At 54.3% G+C, this 19,778-nt stretch overlaps 1 protein-coding gene across 1 annotated transcript; it reads left to right on the forward strand.

Moving 5' to 3' along the window:
* Positions 1-15,613: 15,613 nt before the first annotated feature.
* On the forward strand, positions 15,614-19,150 carry LOC117802934 (signal peptide, CUB and EGF-like domain-containing protein 3). Its single transcript, XM_034663770.1, has 5 exons — positions 15,614-15,703; positions 16,741-16,887; positions 18,128-18,279; positions 18,599-18,687; positions 19,054-19,150. Exons 1-5 carry the CDS (start codon positions 15,679-15,681, stop codon positions 19,148-19,150), a joined length of 510 nt encoding a protein of 169 aa, XP_034519661.1. The 5' UTR covers positions 15,614-15,678.
* Positions 19,151-19,778: the final 628 nt, after the last annotated feature.

A 19,778-nucleotide genomic window follows, 5' to 3' on the forward strand; every position in this document is an offset into this window, starting at 1 on the left:
CAGAAAAGGACTCAGGCGGTGGGTGGGCCTGACTGGTGGGTCCCAGAGCAGGCTGAGAAGGAGATGCTTTGGGGAGAAGCTACATGAACCTGGATCGCTGGTAAAAATGGGGTCCAAGCAGCAGGGTTTATTGGGCAAAGATTCCCACTGCTTTCCCAAGACCTCTTACATCAGAAACACTGTGTCTCCCACCCCACCCCAGAAAGTAAGGAGGTGTGGGGTTGGGCCTCGGTGTCTAGTTTTAAAAAGCTTTCCAGGTGCACGTATTGCATGGTGCAGTGGGTGTTATACGCAACTAATGAATCATCGAACTTTGCATCGGAAACCGGGGAATGTACTGTATGGTCACTAACATAATATAATAAAAAATCATAAAAAAAAAGCTATCCAGGTGATATGTTATCACCAAGAATTGGGAGTCCCTTCATCACAGAACTGTCGTCTCAAAGTAGAGCCACACCCCAGCTGCCCAATGTCAACACAGAGGCCCCACGAACACTGTGTTCAGGGGCCCTTGTAAAGGGTCTTTAGCATCTCTGCCCCTAGCCCCCCCAGCTGATTTGGGTACAGGGAAGAAGGAGGGTGTCACTTTCTTGGGTGTTAGGTGGCATCCCTGTGAAATGGCTGAATTATTTTGATCCATAAGGAAAATCCAGGCCTGGCAGTTGGCAGTCTCTAAGGGCAAATCTCAGACTGGCCCAGACCCCACAGCCACTTTGATCTGGAAACCTGGTACTGACTAAACCTGGAGGAGATTCTGGATTCTGCTCGTCAGAGGGCCTGGGCTGCTTGGGCCGGTTTTGTGTCAAGAACTCCTGAAGTCTGTGGCCATGGTGGGGGAGGGTATGGGGACAGCATGAGCAGCCCTGTGCCTTGTGCTGTGTTCTCCAGCAAGGGGTGCAGTGGTAAAGGCTGACAAAGTGTCCTTTCTTCTAGGAGACTGTGCTGCCGGGCACTGGTGCAAGGGAGGAGCCACCAGCAAGGACCCCACCAATGGGGCACGGGGCCTCCTCTGCCCTGTTGGGCACTACTGCCTCGAGGGTACCGCACTATCTCTGGGGCCACTCCAACCATGACAGGGCAGAAGGAGGCTAAGTCCCTTCCAGCCTCTACTGTTGAAGGCGGGTCTCTACGGGTTTTAAGCCCTTCTCCCAGCACATGAGCCATAGCCCTAAATGGAGGGCAGTGCTAAGCTATGCGGGGCCAAGCACAGGAACCTTCTCCCCAACATGCCTTCCCCACTCTGCTCAACAGTTCTCACCCTTCCCCTCCTCAGAACCCTTCCCCAACCTGGACCTCAGGAACCCTCACTTGAGCAATTGACCTTCCTCCTTTGCCCTGAGGATGCTTCCAGGGCCTGGTTATTCCTCCTCCACTTGGGTACTCCCTTGCAGAATGGCAAGTGTCTTCCTTTCATTCAGTGAAGTTGACTCAAGGACTCCAAAACTGAATTGGTCCCTATCCTCTGGAAGCTGAGAGGGGGAAGCACTTCCATACTGGTCTGTCCAGAGGGAAAAATCCAACGGATAGGAGCCTAACTCAGTCCAGTGTCTCCCCCCGGGGCTTCTTCCCTCTGTTGCTTTGACTTCCGCAGGAGCTCCTGTCCCCACCCAATGCCCACCTGGCACCTGGTCTGAGGAAGGGAACAGAACCCCAGAAGGATGTCAAGATTGCTCTGGAGGGAGACCCTGCTCTGGCGGCCACCTGCCAATCTGGCCAGCACCTTGCTACCCAGGGTGGGCAAACACACCCACACGGAGCTGAGGGAACAGTGTCCACAGAGTGAAGATTTGGTTCCCCTCCAGGATCCAGACTCAGCCAGAGAACAAGAAGAAGAAATCCCTATAGTCAGGAAGGTGCCACCCTCACTGGCCTGTGGGGCCTGAGGGCCGCTTGCAGACATGCAGAGGTTAAGTCATGCCAGGATTCAAGAAATAATAGGCTAGGAACGGCTCCCAGACCCATGCTTAAAGTCCATCCACTGCCTGTGGCTGCGTGCTCCTCAGCGACTCCCCTTGACTGAGGCCCTATTGTTTGGCCCACATTTTCCAGCATTTCCTGCACTGGAGGAACTGTCCCTACCACCCCCATGGAGGGACCGTCTGGGAGATCCTGTCCCTCTGGGCACTTCTGTCCTCCGGAAATTGTTGACCCCACTCCATGTCCTCCTGGCTCCTATGCCTCTGGCACCCACACAACAAAATGTGACATCTGTCCCAGTGGCCACTACTGTGTTCCAGGGCTGAGGCCGCAGCTGTGTCCAAGAGGTTAGTGTCCTGCCAGTAGCCTGGCTGACTAAGCAAAGGGTCCAAAGCAACAGAGCAGTTAACATGCCTATTATCTTCCCCAACTTCCCTCAAAGGCCTGGGCTATATAGTCTGATCGTAAGGTGGTAACTTCTGGATTTACAGAGCATCTCTACTTCCTAGGCAGGATCCCCACAGCAGAGACACCCCGCCTCCATGCTGTACTCTAGCCAGGGCCCAGAGCCTGCCCTCTGCCACCTTCCTCTCCATCCCCTGCTTCCTCAGGCTCTAATCTCGGCCCTTATCCCTTCACTGGTTTCTACTGCCCTGAAGGGACAGGGCTTGACTGGCAGCCTTGCCCCCCAGGCACCTACGGCCCTGTGCTGGGACTGAGTAGCCTGCCAGGATGTCGAGCCTGTGACAGGGGCCGGTTCTGCCCCAGGGCCAATGCTACGGAGGCCGGGGGACAGTGCTGGGAAGGCTTCTTCTGCTCCAGAGGGTCCACCCGGCCCAACCCAGAGGCGGGTACTGAAGGTACCAGGCACTCCCTGTGGGACACCGATCCCCTGCTCCATTTCCTAAGCCCCCCACCTGGGAGGTAGGGGACAGATTCAGAGCCCTCCCTCTACTCTGTCAACCAGAGAGACTGATGAGTCTATTCTGTCCAGGAGAACTAGGGTACCTGACCTGGGCTGTGCTCCTGAGCTCTCATTCATGGGAGAGCAGGACCCTGGTGCCCGGCATGAACGATGCTTTGGCATTTGTCTCCACTACCTACTATCCCTCCTGGGAAGGATAGCCCAAGAACTCCTGTACCCCACGCAGGCCAGGCTGAGGGCAAACACCAAGGAAGACCTGAGGAAGCTCACCTTAGGGGTCATTGAGAACTACTCTTCAGCTGAGCCACGCATTTGAGTCACCTGGCACATACTGATATGGGGTAGTGGGAGGGCCAGGCCATCAGATCCGAGTACTGAGGGTGGGGCCCAGCCCAGGTAGGGTCAATATGTTAACCCTTCCAAGTGGTTCTCATTGTATAGCTGAGGGATCATTCCAGTGATTTTGATGTTCAGGGGCTCAAGTCCTCTCTGGAATCCAGGGACCACAGGGCAAAATCCTATGATCCAGTACAATCCCTGTCTCTGTGAGAAGGGAAACTGAGGCTCAGGAAGACAGTGTGCTTTGCCTAAGGGCACATAGTCAGTAGCCAATTTGAGTGCCCAGGCCCACTGACCCCAGTCCAGCTTTCTGCCGCTCTGCAGCTGCCCTTGGGCCCTGAGGGTCACACATGCTCAGGGAGGCCTGAACACTGGTGAGGACACTGTCTGAAGCACAGCTCATCCCTCCAGCTCCTGACCTGCCCGCTGCAATAGCCCTGTCTACCCAGCAACAGCTCAGAACTGGCTGGTCCCCATCTTCAGTCACCAATCAGCCCTGGTGGCAGGTGTCTTGGAACAGGGCCCGTGTGGGTCGAGGGAGAAGGAGAGAAGACACAGCCAGGCACCTCCAGAAACTAGGAAAAATGTCAAAATACCAGCCAACATGGGAAGGCCTGCAAAGGCCTCTATAGCAAGAGCTGGGATGGTGACAGAAACCCTGCCTCAGTCTCAAACGCTATCTGTCCACCCCTGGACCCCGGGGCTTGAGCCTTCCAGAGAGGCCCTGCCTCCCTCAGGAGCCTGCCTCCTTCAGGAGTCCCTTCCAGACACCACCAGCCCATGTCAGGAACAGCTTCCCCCGATCTCTTCCCTTCTATAGCAGCAGCACAGGGCTGTGGTGGAGTAACCAGGTGCAGAGGGTGTGACCTGCAGGAGAGACCCGCAGCCCAGTGCCAGGGCCCAGAGCCTGTCCCAGCGAGGCAGAGGGAGTTGTTTGGAATCCCCACTCCTCACCACACGTTTCTCAGGGGCCAGGCTAACTTGTTCCTTGGTTCCAGAGGAGGCTGGCCCGTGTCCTCAGGGACACTACTGCCCCAGGGGTTCAGCCGTGCCCCAGCCCTGCCCACCTGGCACCTTCAGCGCACGCATCAAGCTCAGCTCAGAGGTAGGGAGACCTCAGCCCAGGAGGAGGCTGGGTGTGGGAAGGGCCCTGTTTGGATCTAGCCAATCCATACTGCCCTTGAAGTCATTGGGGATTGGAGAACAGGGCCATTTGGCTAGCTCCTTCTTCCTTGGGGACTGTAGTCACTTTCCCGGAGGGGTCTTCCCTGGCCCTCCTTAGCACATATCATAGCCTACCATAGCATTTTACTTACTGGCCTTCTTTATTTTCTGTATTCCCCACTAAAATATAAGCACCACAAAGCTAGGGAGTTTTGTCTTTTGCTCACTACTCTGTCAGAATAGTGCCTGACACACAGCAGGCTCCCAGCACGTAGCTGTCGGCTGCATGTATGACTGTACAAGCTGACTTTGGAAACTCAGAGGGTGCAGCACCCCTCCCCCCACCTTGTGGCAGGTGCATGTTGGGGATGGCAGGGAGCAGAAGGAGGGTGCCCCGTGAGGGTGGGCTGGAGGGAGGTTGGAGAGGGAGGGAGGGGCCAGCTATACAACACCTTGTGCTCACCTTGGGGACTGCTACCTGAGTGAGACAGAGGCCAAAGTAGGGTTTGAGCAGAGGAGTGACATGAGGCATTACTTTATAATATGTATTAATACATAATTTATAAAGGGCCACCAGAGGATGCACAAAATTCTATTTAAATTTCCAGGTTCTGAAAGCAACTTTAACATCTGGTTCTATTCACAAGCACCTCCAAGTCATGATTTGCGGGTCACTGTTAAGAGGCCTTCCTGCTGTTAGAGGAATATTCCTGGCTTGTTAAAATCCCCAGAAACCCCAGCGCTCTGTAGTGCTTGGTCCTCCACACTCAAACGAGCAGAAAAGGCTTCCCTGGAGGTAGATCAGAAGGATAGGCTACCCCTGGTGTGATTGGTCACACTACAAAAGGACATGAAGGTAAAGAGAAAAAAAGCAAGCAAGCACAACGACCTGCTGATAGACTAGTTTGGAGCATTAAGGCTTTGCGCCCCACCTGGAGAAGGCGCAAGCCGAGGGGAGCGAGTGCCCGGCAGGGGTGCTGTGGATGGAGGAAGGTGAGACAGGACAAGATGTTCTTGGACCTGAGGCCCCTTTTGGGCCTCCTGGTGTGGTCCCTGCCTCCCTGCCTTGGACAGAGCTGGGGGCTGGCATCTTAATGGGGGCATCTCCTGCAGGCTGCCTGCTCCCTGTGCCCCCCTGGCCACTACTGCGGCTCTGCGGGTCTTACCAGCCCTTCTGGGCCCTGCAGCACAGGCTTCTTCTGCTGCCATGGGGCCCTTGTTCCCAACGGCTCCCTGGGAGATGGGACCAGTGGCCCATGCCCTGCAGGTACCTTGGGGGGCTGGCCTGAGGAGGAGCCTGGGGAACCGGGAGGGGAGCAAGCTCCAAGGCCGTCCTCAGAGAGGGGCCAAGTGTCCCCTGGACCCCATAGGAACTGGGTTTAGGATGGGAACACTCTGAGAGCCAAGGAGGCCCTGACTTGTCGGATCTGCTTCCCTTATAGGGCACTTTTGCCTCCCAGGAACTGTTACCCCCAGGCCATGCCCAGTAGGCACCTACAACAGCCTGGTCGCCCAGGGCCACTGCGAGTCTTGTCCTGAAGGGTGAGTGCTGAGAGGCCATCCTGGGAGCATGTGTGTCCAGCTGCGTAGGGCGTGCATTCCTGCTACAGGAAGTGGCTGGACCAGAGGCTTGCTAAGACCCCTTTCAACCTGAGTTTTCTGTGACTTTAAAAAACGTCACTGAAGAACTGCCACACCTTCTAGCCACCTTTCTTAGGCCTCTTGATGTCTCTATTGGGTATAGCTGAGTCATTCCTAATTTCAAACCTAGGCCTCTTTTGCTCTAATTTAAGCCATTTAAGTCCTGTCCGCACCCCCTCCCCCCCACCCCTACCACCCTGGGGCCTTGAGCTGTAGCAGAGCTACGTCCCCAGTGAGCCAATAGCTCCTGAGGCCAGTGATGAAAGGTGAGCCCAGGCAGCCATCTCTGCCCCCCTTCATGCTGGCGGGGCCACAGAGACTTGTGAGCCCCCTCCTTCCCACTTGTCTTTTCTGTAGTTTCTTCTGCCCAGCAAACACCTCCTCTGTGGTGGGGAAGGAGTGTCCTGCAGGCCATTACTGCCCTGTGTCCACGTCTTTTGCTTCTGAGTTCCCCTGCCCCAGAGGCACCTACAAGCCACAGAGAGGGGGTGTCCAGCAGTCAGACTGCACACTCTGTGAGCCAGGTAAGGGGACAGGGACATACCCCACCACAGCCATATTAGGCCACATCCTCTCTGACCTGGGAGGGCAGAACTCAGGCCTGGCTTGGATGGGGATGCTTTGGCCGTAGACTGCAATACATATTTGCTGGCTGGGGTGGGGGGTTCCCAATCTCTCCCCTCCCCTTGACTGGGGATCCTGTCTTTCCCTCTCTCCTACAGGCTCTTACTGCCTCCTGCCTGGTCTGGTGGCTGTGTCTGGGCCTTGCAGGGCAGGGTTCCACTGCACTCAAGCAGCAGCTGTCCCAAACCCCACTGATGGGATCACAGGAGACCTCTGTCCTCCAGGCCACTTTTGTCCCAAGGGCAACCCCAGGCCCACTCCATGCGCACTGGGTGAGTTGTCGATGGGGGAGGGGGGCACCGGCAGAGCAAGGGTGTGCTCTGGGCCCTTGAGAAGAGAAAGGAGTGGAGGTCCAGCCTTGGGGAGACATCTTGGGATGTCTCCCAAACTGTACTTAAAGAGCAGTGTCCATCCTGCATCCACATAGCTTGGGGCTTGGGGGTGGAGTAATGAATGAGGTGACATAGAGCTTGGGCCCAGCCTCTCTGAGAAAGGCTTGAACACGGAGGGTGTGTGGTAGAGGCACAGCGAGAAGTGAGTGATGCCTTGCAGCAAAGATGGGGGGATGAGATACATCTCAGCTGTGTCAGGGCCCAGACCACCACGTGGTGAGGCAGCCCAGGAGGCTGAGGAGTCCTTCAGCCACTGGTCTGTGAGGCTAAGCAGGCAAAGCAGGACCAGATCACGGCTCCACAATCTGAGAGGCGCCACCTTGGGTCTCCATTGGGAAGAGGGGCCCCCTGACGGTAGCTACAGAGTGTATACCTGCAGGCTTTCTCCTGCCCATCCCTGGGGCCACGTCTCGGGAGGACTGCCAGCCATGTCCAGCTGGCTGGTTCTGCTCCAGGTCCGGCCTGAGCTTCCCAGAGACCCCATGTGAAGGAGGCTGGTTCTGCCCTAGGGCCTCTGTCTCTGGGCACAGTCCAGGTAAGTGCGGACCTCCCCAGCATTTGGCTAGGGGTAGGGTGCTGTGGGACCCCGAGTGGGCTGGCCTGGAAGGAAAACATGCTTGTGGGCTCTCCCTCTGTATCCAGGCTCCTGAGGCCCAACTGCAGTGAGACAGGCCCTCATGAACTGGAAACTTCCATTGAAGGGGCTGAAAGCAACGAGTGTTAGCAAGGCTCCTCACGTGCCCAGAGCACAGAAAGGGAGATGGAAAATGTGTGGGATGAGTGGTAGAGAAAAGAAACAAGAAGCATTTTTTAAAAATCAGTCAAAATGGAGAATCCCGTGATTTGGAGGAAGGCTATATAAGGAACTCTAGTGAGGGGCCAGGAAGGGTCTTCACCCCTCATGTGCTACCTGGGTCCAGCAGAGAAGGGGTAGAAGCTCAAACCCCAAGGACAAGGGTGCATTAGAGCTCCCCTTAGCAGAGGGGGCACAATTCTGTCTTCTGGGGCCTCTGTTCTCAGCTGAGAACCAAGAACAGGTTGGTTATAATCAGTTTTGGGATGTAAGTAATTATACTAGAAGTTTAAATCAGGTTCCTTTTTTTTTTTAATCAGAATGTATTGAAAGTTGGCTCTATCACTACATTACTCAGTTGCATTCTGACACTCTTTCCTGCAACAACGGAAAGCAGGGTGAGGTCACAGCTAGTTCCTAGGAATTGTGCCTGGCCTTGAGAATCTTTAGCAAGTGTGCTGTGCAAGGAAAGGTCAGCCACTGAATGCAAAAAACGGGCCTGGCCAGGACACAATCTTTGCAGACCCACACAAATGGCCACCAGAATACCAATCAAAGAGATCTGGAAGGGCATAAAGGAACCCCTCCTAGAAGTAGGGATCACACTTTCAAGAGCCCAGGCCCCCTGTGAATGCAAATGCACGAAGGGACCACAATGCACATCAGGGCTCAAGGAAAGCTGCAAATCTAGGTAACTAAATTTAAAAGATTAGATTTCTGTGCAAGCCAAGCAAAACTCCTCTGCAGGCAGACCCAGCCTGCAGACCACTTGGCCTATGACCTCCATTCTAAGGGAGTCTTCCAAACAACAGTCATTGAGAACCACCTGTGTGTCGGGCACTGTCTACAGAGAACCAAGAGGCTCAAGCGCCCTGCTCTCACCAAGGTTACAACCTGATAGCCCTTCAGGGGGACAGGGCTCCTTACCAAACAGGGAGGCTCCCTTTGATACTGCAGCTCTCAAGAGGGATCCCCCCACACTGTCCCCACCTGGCAGATCTGGCCTCAGCATGGACACAGCCCCACCGCAGAGTACTGTCTATTTAGGACCACATCTCCAAAAAAATGCATCAAATATCCCAGGAAATTTAAAAGTTGATATATAAAAGAATAGAAACAGCTTCAACTCTTCATCCTAAAGAGTACGGGTTCCTGCTCCTGCTCCAACTCTTCCTGTGGTCTGTCTTCTAAACTAGCTCCCTTGCAACCCTCATCTCATGCATTCATTAATCCAAGGCGCATGGAAAACCAAGATCACGAGCATGGCCAGGCTCCCTGCTGCTTGCTAGTGCTCCATATGATGAAGAGCACAGGGGTCTGCAGGGGACTTAGTTGACACAGCATTTCGCAAACTTACATGCCCAAAGAAGCTAGACTTTGAGGAACATTTCATAGGACTAGGACCCCTGGGAACATTGTTGATGAGAGATGACCTGGGAGCCTGGGGCTGCCTCGGGTAACTTGTGAGTTTCCCAGTTTCAACACCCAACTTGTGGAGAGCACTGACTGTCCTTCCACCCCTCTCAGCCTTGTCACTACAGATCTGGCTCCTTTCCACAAGGGACCACCAGGAGGTTCCTAGGTGGGCCTTCCACACGGGGCTGGTTTTCAGCAGGAACGTCCCCTGTAGGCGTCTGTAGGACTGAGGTGTAAGGGGCCAGACGCAGGAGTGTCATACATCAGAAGCACCATGAATCACATACTCCACCCCCTCAGCCCTACTCACGTGGGGGGAAAGAGAATTGTTGTGGGTGCTGGCTGGAAGGAGATGGGGAGTCTCCCAAGAGGAAATAATTGTCTCCTGTGGATTTTCTAGGCACTCTCTGCCCCATTGGGCACTCGTGCCCCCCAGGCAGCCTGGAACCCCAGCTCTGCCCCCCAGGGCAGTATCAGGATGAACCTGGACAGAGTATCTGCAAGACATGCCCTGCTGGAAAGTGAGGAACTCTTGCTGGGGCTGGGGCTCCTTCTTTATCTGGGTGACACCTGACCTTTCCTGCCATCTTTGAAGTTAGAGGGACTCAGACATGTTGCAGGGAACAGTGACCACAGGCACTCCATGCACCCTTGCCCTGCAGAGCCCAGTGTAATTAAAACCCTAATGCCAACGCAGGGGCCTTGAAGAGCTGTAGGCTTCATGTATAAGACTCATGACACAGGAGGCCATTGTCCACCTTGATGCCCATTTCCTCTGACCTCAGATGGTCCTGGGGGGGGTTCATTTCTGCCCAAATCCTCTATGCCCCAGGAGCTTCCTTCCTCTGGAGGAACCTCACTGCCTAGAAAGCCTAGGGATATAGAAGGCCCTGACTCTCATTCATGACCACCTACTGTTTCCACAGGTTCTGTTCCTTCAGGATCCAGAGGCCAGGCACCAGGCCTACTTGGCCAGTGGACTGTCCTGCTGGCTACTACTGCCCTTTGGGTACCTGGAACCCCGCCCAGCACCCATGTCTCAGGGGCACCTTCCGAGTGTGGCCTGGTGCACGCAGTGCTAAGGATTGTAGGCCTTGTCCTGCAGGACAATTCTGCTCAGATTCAGGTGACAAGAGCTGTCTCCAGGACTTTGCAGGGTGTTTAACTGATCCATTTGTCCCAGAGGCATTTAACCTGCTTGCAGGTGACATCGTATTTCCCCTCCCATCACATATAACCTGCAGCCTTATATAGAGGATGCTGCCTGAGGCCTGAACATGGGGATGGGTAGGGAAGGCAAAGGTGACCGGGACCCAACCCCTGAGAATTAACAGTGGGGAAGGGGATAGAAAAAGACAGACAAGAACAGGAATGTCCCAGCCCAAGCACACTGATTTTTAGCAGACAAGATGCTTTGGATGTCCTGGGGTGGGGGGACATTGTATCCCACAGGGGTGGAGTCTTCATGGAGCGCTTGTGGGCTTTGCAGGTAATGGCCTTGTTCAGGAAGCAGGGCTTCTGTCCAGAATGGCAGGGGACAGGACTTCAGGGAGACCCTGCCAGGGCTGAGCCTACGAATAAGAGGGTAGACATAACAGGAACCATGGTGGAAAGAGAAGGAGCACAGAGTATGGTGTGCATTTGTCAATTGTAGTTGTCTACTTCATTCACATATAAATCACCTAGAACCAGATATGGTAGGGCAGTAAACAGACTGGTTCACGGTTCTGGGAAGCAGAAGAAGGGAGGTGTGAATTCCCACAAATGGTCCCCTGGTGTCCCCATAGGAGCATGTCTCTGTGTCACATCAGATTAAGGCTGAGGATGAGGCACTGGCCTATTACCTGCAGCCAGGGCAGGAGAGCTCTAGGTCCCTAAGTCAGCACTCTCTCACTTTGGCTCTCTATGATCCCATGGGATGTGACCAGACAGGCCTTTTAACTCATTTATCCTCACAATAGGACTGTTACTTTGCAGATGAAAACCCTGAGTACAGAGAGGCCTCCTGCACAGCTGTACAGGGAGTGAGCAGCAGAGCTGGCTGCAAAGCCTGGCACCTTGAGCCTCAGGGCATACTGCACGTCTAAGCTTAGGCACAGCTCCAGACACTCTTCCAGTCCCTTTTCTCCTTTTCCATCTCATTTGCAGCCAGGCCCACTGTCGTGGACTCGGTCTGCCTCTACCTCCTCTCCACAGGGTCCGGAAAACCCTTCCCAGATGGGCCATGCTCAGCAGGCTATTATTGTCCTCCTGGCCAGACTTCCGCCACCCCTACATCTTTCCAGTGCCCCTGTGGCTTCTACTGTCCTGAGGGATCTCCCCAGCCAAGGGCCTGTGAGAATGGAACATTCCAGCCCCAGGAGGCTAGGGGGTCTTGTGAGCCATGCCCTGCAGGATTGTACTGTGAAGCCTCAGGCACAGGTATGCTCACTGGGGCTGAACACAAGGCCCCCACAGGGTGCTGGGACCTAGGGCAAGGTGCTGGTAGTTTGAGCCCCTGCAGAAATGATGCCTCCTTGATGAGCATGAGGTCACCTCCCTTGGTAGAGAGAGGGGAGGGACTAAGCTGAGGTGGCACAGTGAAACGGCTCAGTGCAAAAGAGACCTCTGGTATCTCCCTTATGCCTTCGTTTAGATTTGACTTTAGAACGTATCTCAGGAATTCTTATGTCAGAAACTTTGTTGTCGTAGTCATAGTGTTACGATCAACATGCAGCCTTTGACAACTGACAGCAAAGTGGAGGGAAGGGGACCCTGAAGCCAGACAGGTAGAAGGGAAGGACGTGTCAGGAGGAGGCATTGCACAGTGACTCATCTGGACACCCAGTGCCCAGCTCAGGATGGTAGGCACTAGATGCAGGACAGGACAGTCTGAGGTCTAGGACCTTAGGATCTAGTTGGCTGGGACCCGACTCAGTTTTCCCAAGGTACATTCTGCACACTTGAGATCATGACATGGCCTTGGTCGTGTTTAGAGATACACAGGTGGCTAATGGCCTGGCAGAGAGGCCAGAGCCAAGCAGTGGGGTCTGCAGACCAGTGTGTCCAGCATGGGCGAATGCCACCTTCTGGAGAAAGGGAGCTTTATGCTCAACAGTCAGCCTCAAGCCTGGAGATCTCTGGAGCCCTCAGAGGTTTCCTGGGCAATACATCTTCTGCTGCAATGGCAGATGGATAGCCATTGAGGGTCCCCTTCCCAGGCAACATGCCCAGAAATTGGAAAAAAATAAAGCACCTTGACTGAGGAGATGGGCCAGGCCAGCTTCATAGCCTGGGATTCCCAGGTCTCTGATCAGAATGCTCAGAAGGTAGGGCTCTCACTGCAAGCTTAGGCCAACCCTGCCCTTGCCCCCTAGGTCCCACAGCCGGTGGCCCCAGCCTGTGCCTCCAGGGCTACTTCTGTCCTCTTGGCTCCCACTCAGCCACTGCCCACCCATGCCCTCGGGGGACATTTGGGCCCAGGCGAGGGGCCCGTGCAGAGCTGGATTGTGAGATGTGCCCAGCAGGTTGGTGGACTCTGGGTCATGGGCCCTCGGGAAGCCTAGACTAAAGGGCTGAGAAGAGAATGAGGAGAAGTAGAAGGAGGGCAAGCAAACAAGTCCATGAGGGAATGTGCCTTGGCCCCCTGGGTCCGTATTGTCTGAGAGGCTCGGCAGCCTCTCACGAGTATAACAGCAGGGTCAAGGAAAACAAAGTCATGTTCAAATATGGGCCAGGGCACCATTGACCTCCTACATGCCCACAGCTCCCACCATCCTTTGGATTCTCCAAGCCTCCTTATACCCTGTGCCCCACCCCACCCCACATGCACCTCTAGGACTAGGGCAAGACCAACCCCATGTTTTCTTCAGAGACCAGGTGTTGCTGGAGAGAAATTACTGCCTGGTCAAGGCAGATCCATGTCTCTGTAGCTCATTCTGCCCCTCACTCCCATTATTCTGCCTGGCCATCATGCCAACTCCCTGCGCTAGTCTGAGAGCCTAGGGAGGGAGGACCAGGTGGGAAACAGCCCAAGAGAGGCAGGGCTGGTGCCAAAGCCAGAGGGAGGTAGGAGGGGTCCCTCTGTCACCCTCCCCTTGGGTCTGCTTCTTCTAGGGATGTTCTGCTCATCAGAAGGGCTGTCCCAGCCATCAGGGCTCTGCCATGCGGCATACTACTGCACAGGAGGAGCAGTGTCTCCCACCCCCCTCAGACACAAGGTATGTAACACTGGGCACGGCCACCCAGACATGTACCTGAGTCTGCCCTGCAACACCCACCGTGTATGGGACCACAGTGCTGGCCAGGGGTTCCTACTAGGCTGACTGCTTCTCCTGCCAGGGTCGAGTGCCCTGAGTGCAGGACCATTCTCACCTTTGTGTCCCCAGGGCCTGGCATAGGACCCACTCAATGATAGCTTATTTCAGTGATTCTAAGAAGTGCATCTTTTTCACGTTTAACATCTCTAAAATCAGCAGCATCTTATAATCCATGGCATCTGGAAATCACAGTGACAGTGACTTTTTTCTTTTAAATCATTCTCCTTCCAGTGGGTGACATCTTGGGTTTGATGGCATGTGACAACAATAGCAGTAACATAAACAGAGGCTCTATTTGCTGCTGGGCAACATTCATGTGCTGTATACGTGTTGACTCAGAAGTCGTCACAATGGCCTTTGGGAGGCCCCACAGATACCCTACTTTAGACATGAAGAAACAGAGAAGTATCTGGGGTAATGAATGTTCTCAAGGCCATGTGGTGAGAAAGCAACCATCAATACGTAGGGTCATTATACTATAGAGCAGGGTAGTGGAGAGTCAGTTGGGTGGATGGACACACAGACCCGTGTTGGACAGACAGATGGTATGATGTTGGTGTGATTGATTGATTATCTCTGATTCTCATTTTGTTACTGACTTCCTGTGTGACCTTGGACATACCTGTCCTTTGCCCTCTGTGGACCCCAACTTCCCTTTTAGAAACTGCCCCTTCTGGAAGTCACCAATTCCACACTGACGCTATGGAGAAAATAGGCCCAGGGAATGAAGAAGAGAGGGGAGGGAAGCCATTGAGTCAACACTATGACTTAGGAAGTAAGAGACTCCTCCTCAGGCCTTAGCTGGCACAGGTGGAAGCATGTAGTAATGGGACTATTTTGCATGTAACATTCTTATTTGTGGTCTCCATGTGCCAGCAGGTGCCAGCGGTGGTATGTGTAACCTGAGACCACAACGCTAATGTAAAGCCCTCTCTTCCTTCTTTCTGACTACACAGGTGGAGGCCCCAGGACTTTCTGGGAATGACATCTGCCCCCCTGGCTTCTTCTGCCCCAGGGGAACAGGCTCCCCAATGCCATGCCTGCCTGGGTTTTACTCGTCTACCCCAGGCCTAGCCAGCAAGGACCAGTGCCTGCCGTGCCCCCCGGGGCACTACTGTAGCCATCCTGGGCTGTCCCACGCCCTGGAGGCAGGGCTCTGCGATGCAGGGTGAGAGGGCCCTGACCCCGAACTCCTCAAGTGCAAAGAAAGAGGAGTATCCCTAGGTCAGACCTGACAGGGCCCCCAAGTTACAGATTAATCTTAAATCCTATGGTCTCTCCCCAGCCCCTGTGAGGATTCTGGGCCAGGGTGATTGTCCCCCAGGATGCAGGCCTCTGATGTGTCATCCCTTAGATACAAGGCTTAATTGATCGCACCCTCTAGGGCCCTCCCAGCACTGGCTTTCCAAGATCCAAGGAGTGCTGGTGTGCTGGGCCAGCCCTGTGGTCCCACTAAGCCCCAGGGCAGCCTCCATACCCTCTGCAGCCCCTACCAGGCCTTGGTCTTTACCCCCTTGGTCAACAGTCTCTGCCGACAGGTGTCTGAGATTCCTGACAGGTGCATTTCCCCTTATTGTTGAAAGGACTAGAGACTGGCCACAGCCACCAGTAAACTCCATCTGGGTCCTATGTGAAGGAAGTCCTGCCCCATCTGTTCAGGGCCCTGAGGACAGAAATTTTGGGGAGGGGAGCCGTGCTTATTCTGGGAAATGTCTGACCCTTCCCAGTACTCTTGCTGAGCCCCTACTGCATAGTTTCCTATCATAGGGGCAGAGGCATGTTTTAGAGTTGAGGACTGGAGGACCTCCTTCCATTTGAGGGACAGCCCTTGGCTGTAGCCATTCTGGCCTTATCCTCAGCACAACTCTGATGACCCAAGGTTCCAAAGGCCACCCTTTCTCTCACCTTCTGCCTGCTAGGACCCCATGGTCATGCTAGAGAAGGTTCAGCCACAGTTCTCCATTTCCTCAGGTATATCTGCCTGGGAGGCAGTGCTGTGTCCTCACCTTCTGATGGAACCCATGGATACACATGTCCTCCTGGCTTCCGCTGTCCCCCAGGGGCTCACAGAGAGCAGCCCTGTGAGCCTGGAACCTTCAGCCCATTTCCTGGGGCTGACCCCTCCAGCCCTGTCCAGCTGGCACCTACTGCCAAAAGGCTGCTACCATGAAGCCCACCACCTGCCCCAAAGGTAATGAATGCCCTCAGGCCAGTCTCTGCTCTCACTCTCATGGGTAGAGGGATACTGGACATGACTGCAATGGACAGTGCACCTCAGGGTTAAAGGTAGCTGGGGTCCCTGTCTCCCAAAGCTCAGCCCTGTCCCAGAACTCAATGCTTGACAGAAAAACCCCAGCCTTCCCCTGTAACCAGTGACCCACCTATAAAATGGAGCTAATCATACTGCAGAGGGAGGACACGGGGTGAAGGATGCTGCGGGAGACACACCTGCCTAGGGACACTGCAAGCACCTTTCTTCACACGGTCTGTGACCAGCCTCATATGTCCATACCCCAGGTTCCCAGTGGGTGCCCAGGAGGTGAGTGTGCATTTGTTACAGAGGGAGGAACACAAGTCTGAGAGGCAGGACATTCTGGTCAGTCCCACCCTGATCCTAAGGTGTTGCTGTACTTGGACAGCCACAACCTGTCTGCAAAGTGAGACCGGAAGACCCATGGGAACCCCACCCAGGGGAACTGACTCCCTCTCAGTAAATACTCCCCAGAGAAGACTACAGCATATCTTGTGTGAGACTCTTTGGCAAACTGATGGCCAGGCCACCTGTTAGGGTGCTCTTAGGGCAACTATTGCTTGAGGGGGAATCCTGGGGGGTTATATAAGGTGCACATGACCCTAATTTCTCCAGGACAAGAAACTCTCTCCCTGGCCTACTGAGCCAGACCACACCTGTCACTTGCTCTCACTAAGTAATGACCCCAGAAACCTCAGGGCTGATGTCCCCCACACAGGAGCATGCACACACGCATGCACATAGGCACACCTTGTCTGCCTGCACAGACCCCCCCCCCGAAGCCCCCACCCCCCTAGCCTGGATACTAATCCTTTTGCCTTCTCCCACCACCTGGGTCAATGTCCTTCTCCATGTCCTTCAGTGGTGCTGTCTGCATCCCCTCACTTCTTTGCCATAAATGATAGGAGGTTATACAGCCCAGGGAGCAGCTGGGGGTAGAGATACTTGGTGGTCACTTATGGTGGTTTTCCCCACAGGTCACTATTGCCTAGGAGGAACATCCTCTGCTCTTCCCTGCCCAGAGGGAACCCTGAACCCATGCGAAGGTGCTCTCTCCCCTAGGGCCTGCCAGCCCTGTCCTGCAGGGAGGTATTGCCCTGGGGAGGGCAACGGGCAGAGTGAGGGTAAGTACTAGCAACCCAGCAGAGCTATGTCCTGGCTCCACTGAATGGCTTCCCCCAACACTCTCCTTGGCTGGGCCACAGCCTAGGTCTGAGTCTGACTGCCCACCTCAGTGTGGCCTTCTGCCACTTCTTCCCTTGAATTCTGCTCCTCCCTCCCTCCCTCCCTCCCCTAAAAGTCCTCAGCCTTGTGGCCAAGAACAGGTTCTTGTTCTAGCTCTGAACTTAGTGCAGGTATGACCCTGGACAAGTCACTTCACCTCTCTGACCTCAGTCCCCTCCCCTGTAAAGTGGGGATGATCGCAGTACACACCTCCCACAGTTGTTATGAAGAGTGTGGTCATTACAAACAGGAGCTTAGAACAGTGCCTGGTGCGCAGCAAGTGCCCACAACTATTACCTCCTAGAGCTACACCTCCCCCTGGATTCCATGTGGAAGTTGCCAGCTCAGGGCCAAGGACACCCTAGATGCTCCCTTATTTCCCTTTTTCCTTCCTCTTAATTTAATTTCCATGATTCTCTGGGGTTGGGGACAGCAGGCAGGGACCAGGGAGGAGGCTAGATATGGCACAGGCAGCTAGTAAGGCTTCTGTTGCTGCCCTAAAATTCTAGTCTTTCTATATCCAAGGACCCTGCTCAGCTGGTTACTACTGTGAGGGGGGAGCTGCCAGTTCCACTCCCCAGAGAAACTCTGCCTTTTCCCTCAATGGACCTTGCCCCCGAGGCCACTACTGCCCCCAGGGGACTCTGTACCCTGTGCCCTGCCCCATGGGGACAGCAAGGAGCAGCCCAGGTGAGCATCTGCCCTGTACTTTCCCATCCCCTCCCAGCTGTGGGCCCCTCCACCTTCAAAATCCCAATTTCAACACCTTAGACACAAACAGCACAACAGGAACATCCGTTTGTCAGTGTCTCTGGGGTTCCCACTGGGGTGGACTTGAGTCTGGGGGATAGGCCTGTGCCTGGGTGTAGATGTTAGGGCTTCCTACCCTTGGGACACGCCCACTCCTCCACCCCTTAATCTATGCCCAATGCAGGGCTCTGCCTGAAAAATGCCAGGCTATGCCATTGGCCAACCAGAAGTAGAGATGCCCTAAGGGAGGCTCTGGCCAGTGGCTGCTTCATTCAACACATATTGTGCCAAGCTCCATTTTAGCAAGAAGGGAAAAGGTCCCATCCTTGGGGGTTGATATTCCAGCATGGGGACATACAGAGTTCATGAACTTCAACCTCCTTATCCAAGGTGGCGCCTCAGAGGGAAGCTGTGGACCCTGTCCAGCTGGTTCCTTCTGCCCCGGCCTGAGCCTAAGCTCTCCTATCAGCTCCTGTGTGGCTGGCTCTGAATGCTCCTGGAATCTCAGGACCTCCAGCTCCATGGCTTTCCTCTGCCCTCAGGTACCTCCCCAGGAGCAACAGGAGGGAGCGTGGTCCCCTAGGCTTGGGGAAGCCGGGGATCCCCACCCAGGATTCAAGCTGGAGCCCTCCAACTCTAGGCCTCAGGCAGGTTTTTGGTGCCTCATAGGAGGCACCTTGACACTCCTGTCTCCCAGGCTCCAATTCTTTCTCCAATGCCCCCACCCAGCCTCCTAGCCTCCTGTACTCTAATCACCATGGCCTGAACCAGCTGGAAGGAAGGACAATGCACTGACCTTCCTGAGCACTCAACCACACCCAGCCTGGCTCTCAGAGGGGCCAATTTGTGTCCAATGCCCAGGGTCACTTCTGCCAACTGGGGTCTGCTTGGCCTGCCCCGTGCCACCAAGGGGAGTACCAGCCCTCCCTAGGCTCAGACACCTGCCTCTCGTGTCCACCTGGCTTTCACTGCCCACATCCTGGCATCAGAATGCCCAGGCTTTGCCCAGCACATGCCTACTGCCCAACCGGTAAGCCCAGAGCCCTCAAGTCCCCATGCATCCCAGGCCCTCAACTTTCTCCTCAACATCTCCATCTTTCATTCATTCATTCATTCATCATTCAAACTCCATGGAATGCCTACTGCATGCCAAGCACTATATTCGCACTGGGAATGCTAATGGCAAAAACCACCTGTATAGATTTCCTCCTCCCCTCATTCCTACCCCAAGCTCATCCCACCCCACTCTGTCGCTTTTCTTTTCTTCACCTGTTGACTCATCCATGCTCAATGTCCTGCCCCTTCCTTACACTCAGCCTGGGGGTCCAGGGTGAGCACCTGGATCAGGATGATGGCAAACAGGTGTCATCACCTGTGCCAGTCTGGGTCAACAATCTGGGAGCAGCTTCCTGAACACCACATGGAAAAGGACTCCGCAGTGGTGTTGGGTCACTGGAAGTGGAACCCAAAGACCAAAAGGCAGTGCTCTATCGACCATGACTTTGGTCTCCTCAAGTTTGAGTCCAGTAATCTTGAGCACAGTGTGCATGAGCCCACCCTCACACAAACTCATGCGTGCACATTTGAATACATACACACATGCCCAGGTGTACTCACTCACAGTTCGCACACACAAACTCACACATGTGCACACACAGTGTATACAGACACACACATATATACAGGCACACACATGCATATGCTGTCTCCAGGCAGCCTGGCAAACAAATAGGAATCCACAAAAGTTCATAGTCTCTTCCACGTCTTATATCAATTTAGGCAAATCTTCCTGCCAATTTTAGTTGTAACTATTTCTACTTTGCAAGTGTTTGATTCACAGGTGATGCATATATTTGTTCTTACTGTAACTATGGTGTGAAAGGTATATATGCCCCCTTTAAAATGAGTGACCTCTTACCCCAGAATATTTACATTTCAAATCCAAAGAACTTGGCCTATTGTCCCCGTGATTACGGTTGTATTAGTCACACAGACACATGGAGGACAGCTGGTCTCTGAGGAAGCACTGTTCTGCCTTCCC

Source organism: Ailuropoda melanoleuca, chromosome 7 (genome assembly GCF_002007445.2).
Source record: "Ailuropoda melanoleuca isolate Jingjing chromosome 7, ASM200744v2, whole genome shotgun sequence".
NCBI classification, from domain to species: Eukaryota; Metazoa; Chordata; class Mammalia; order Carnivora; family Ursidae; genus Ailuropoda; species Ailuropoda melanoleuca.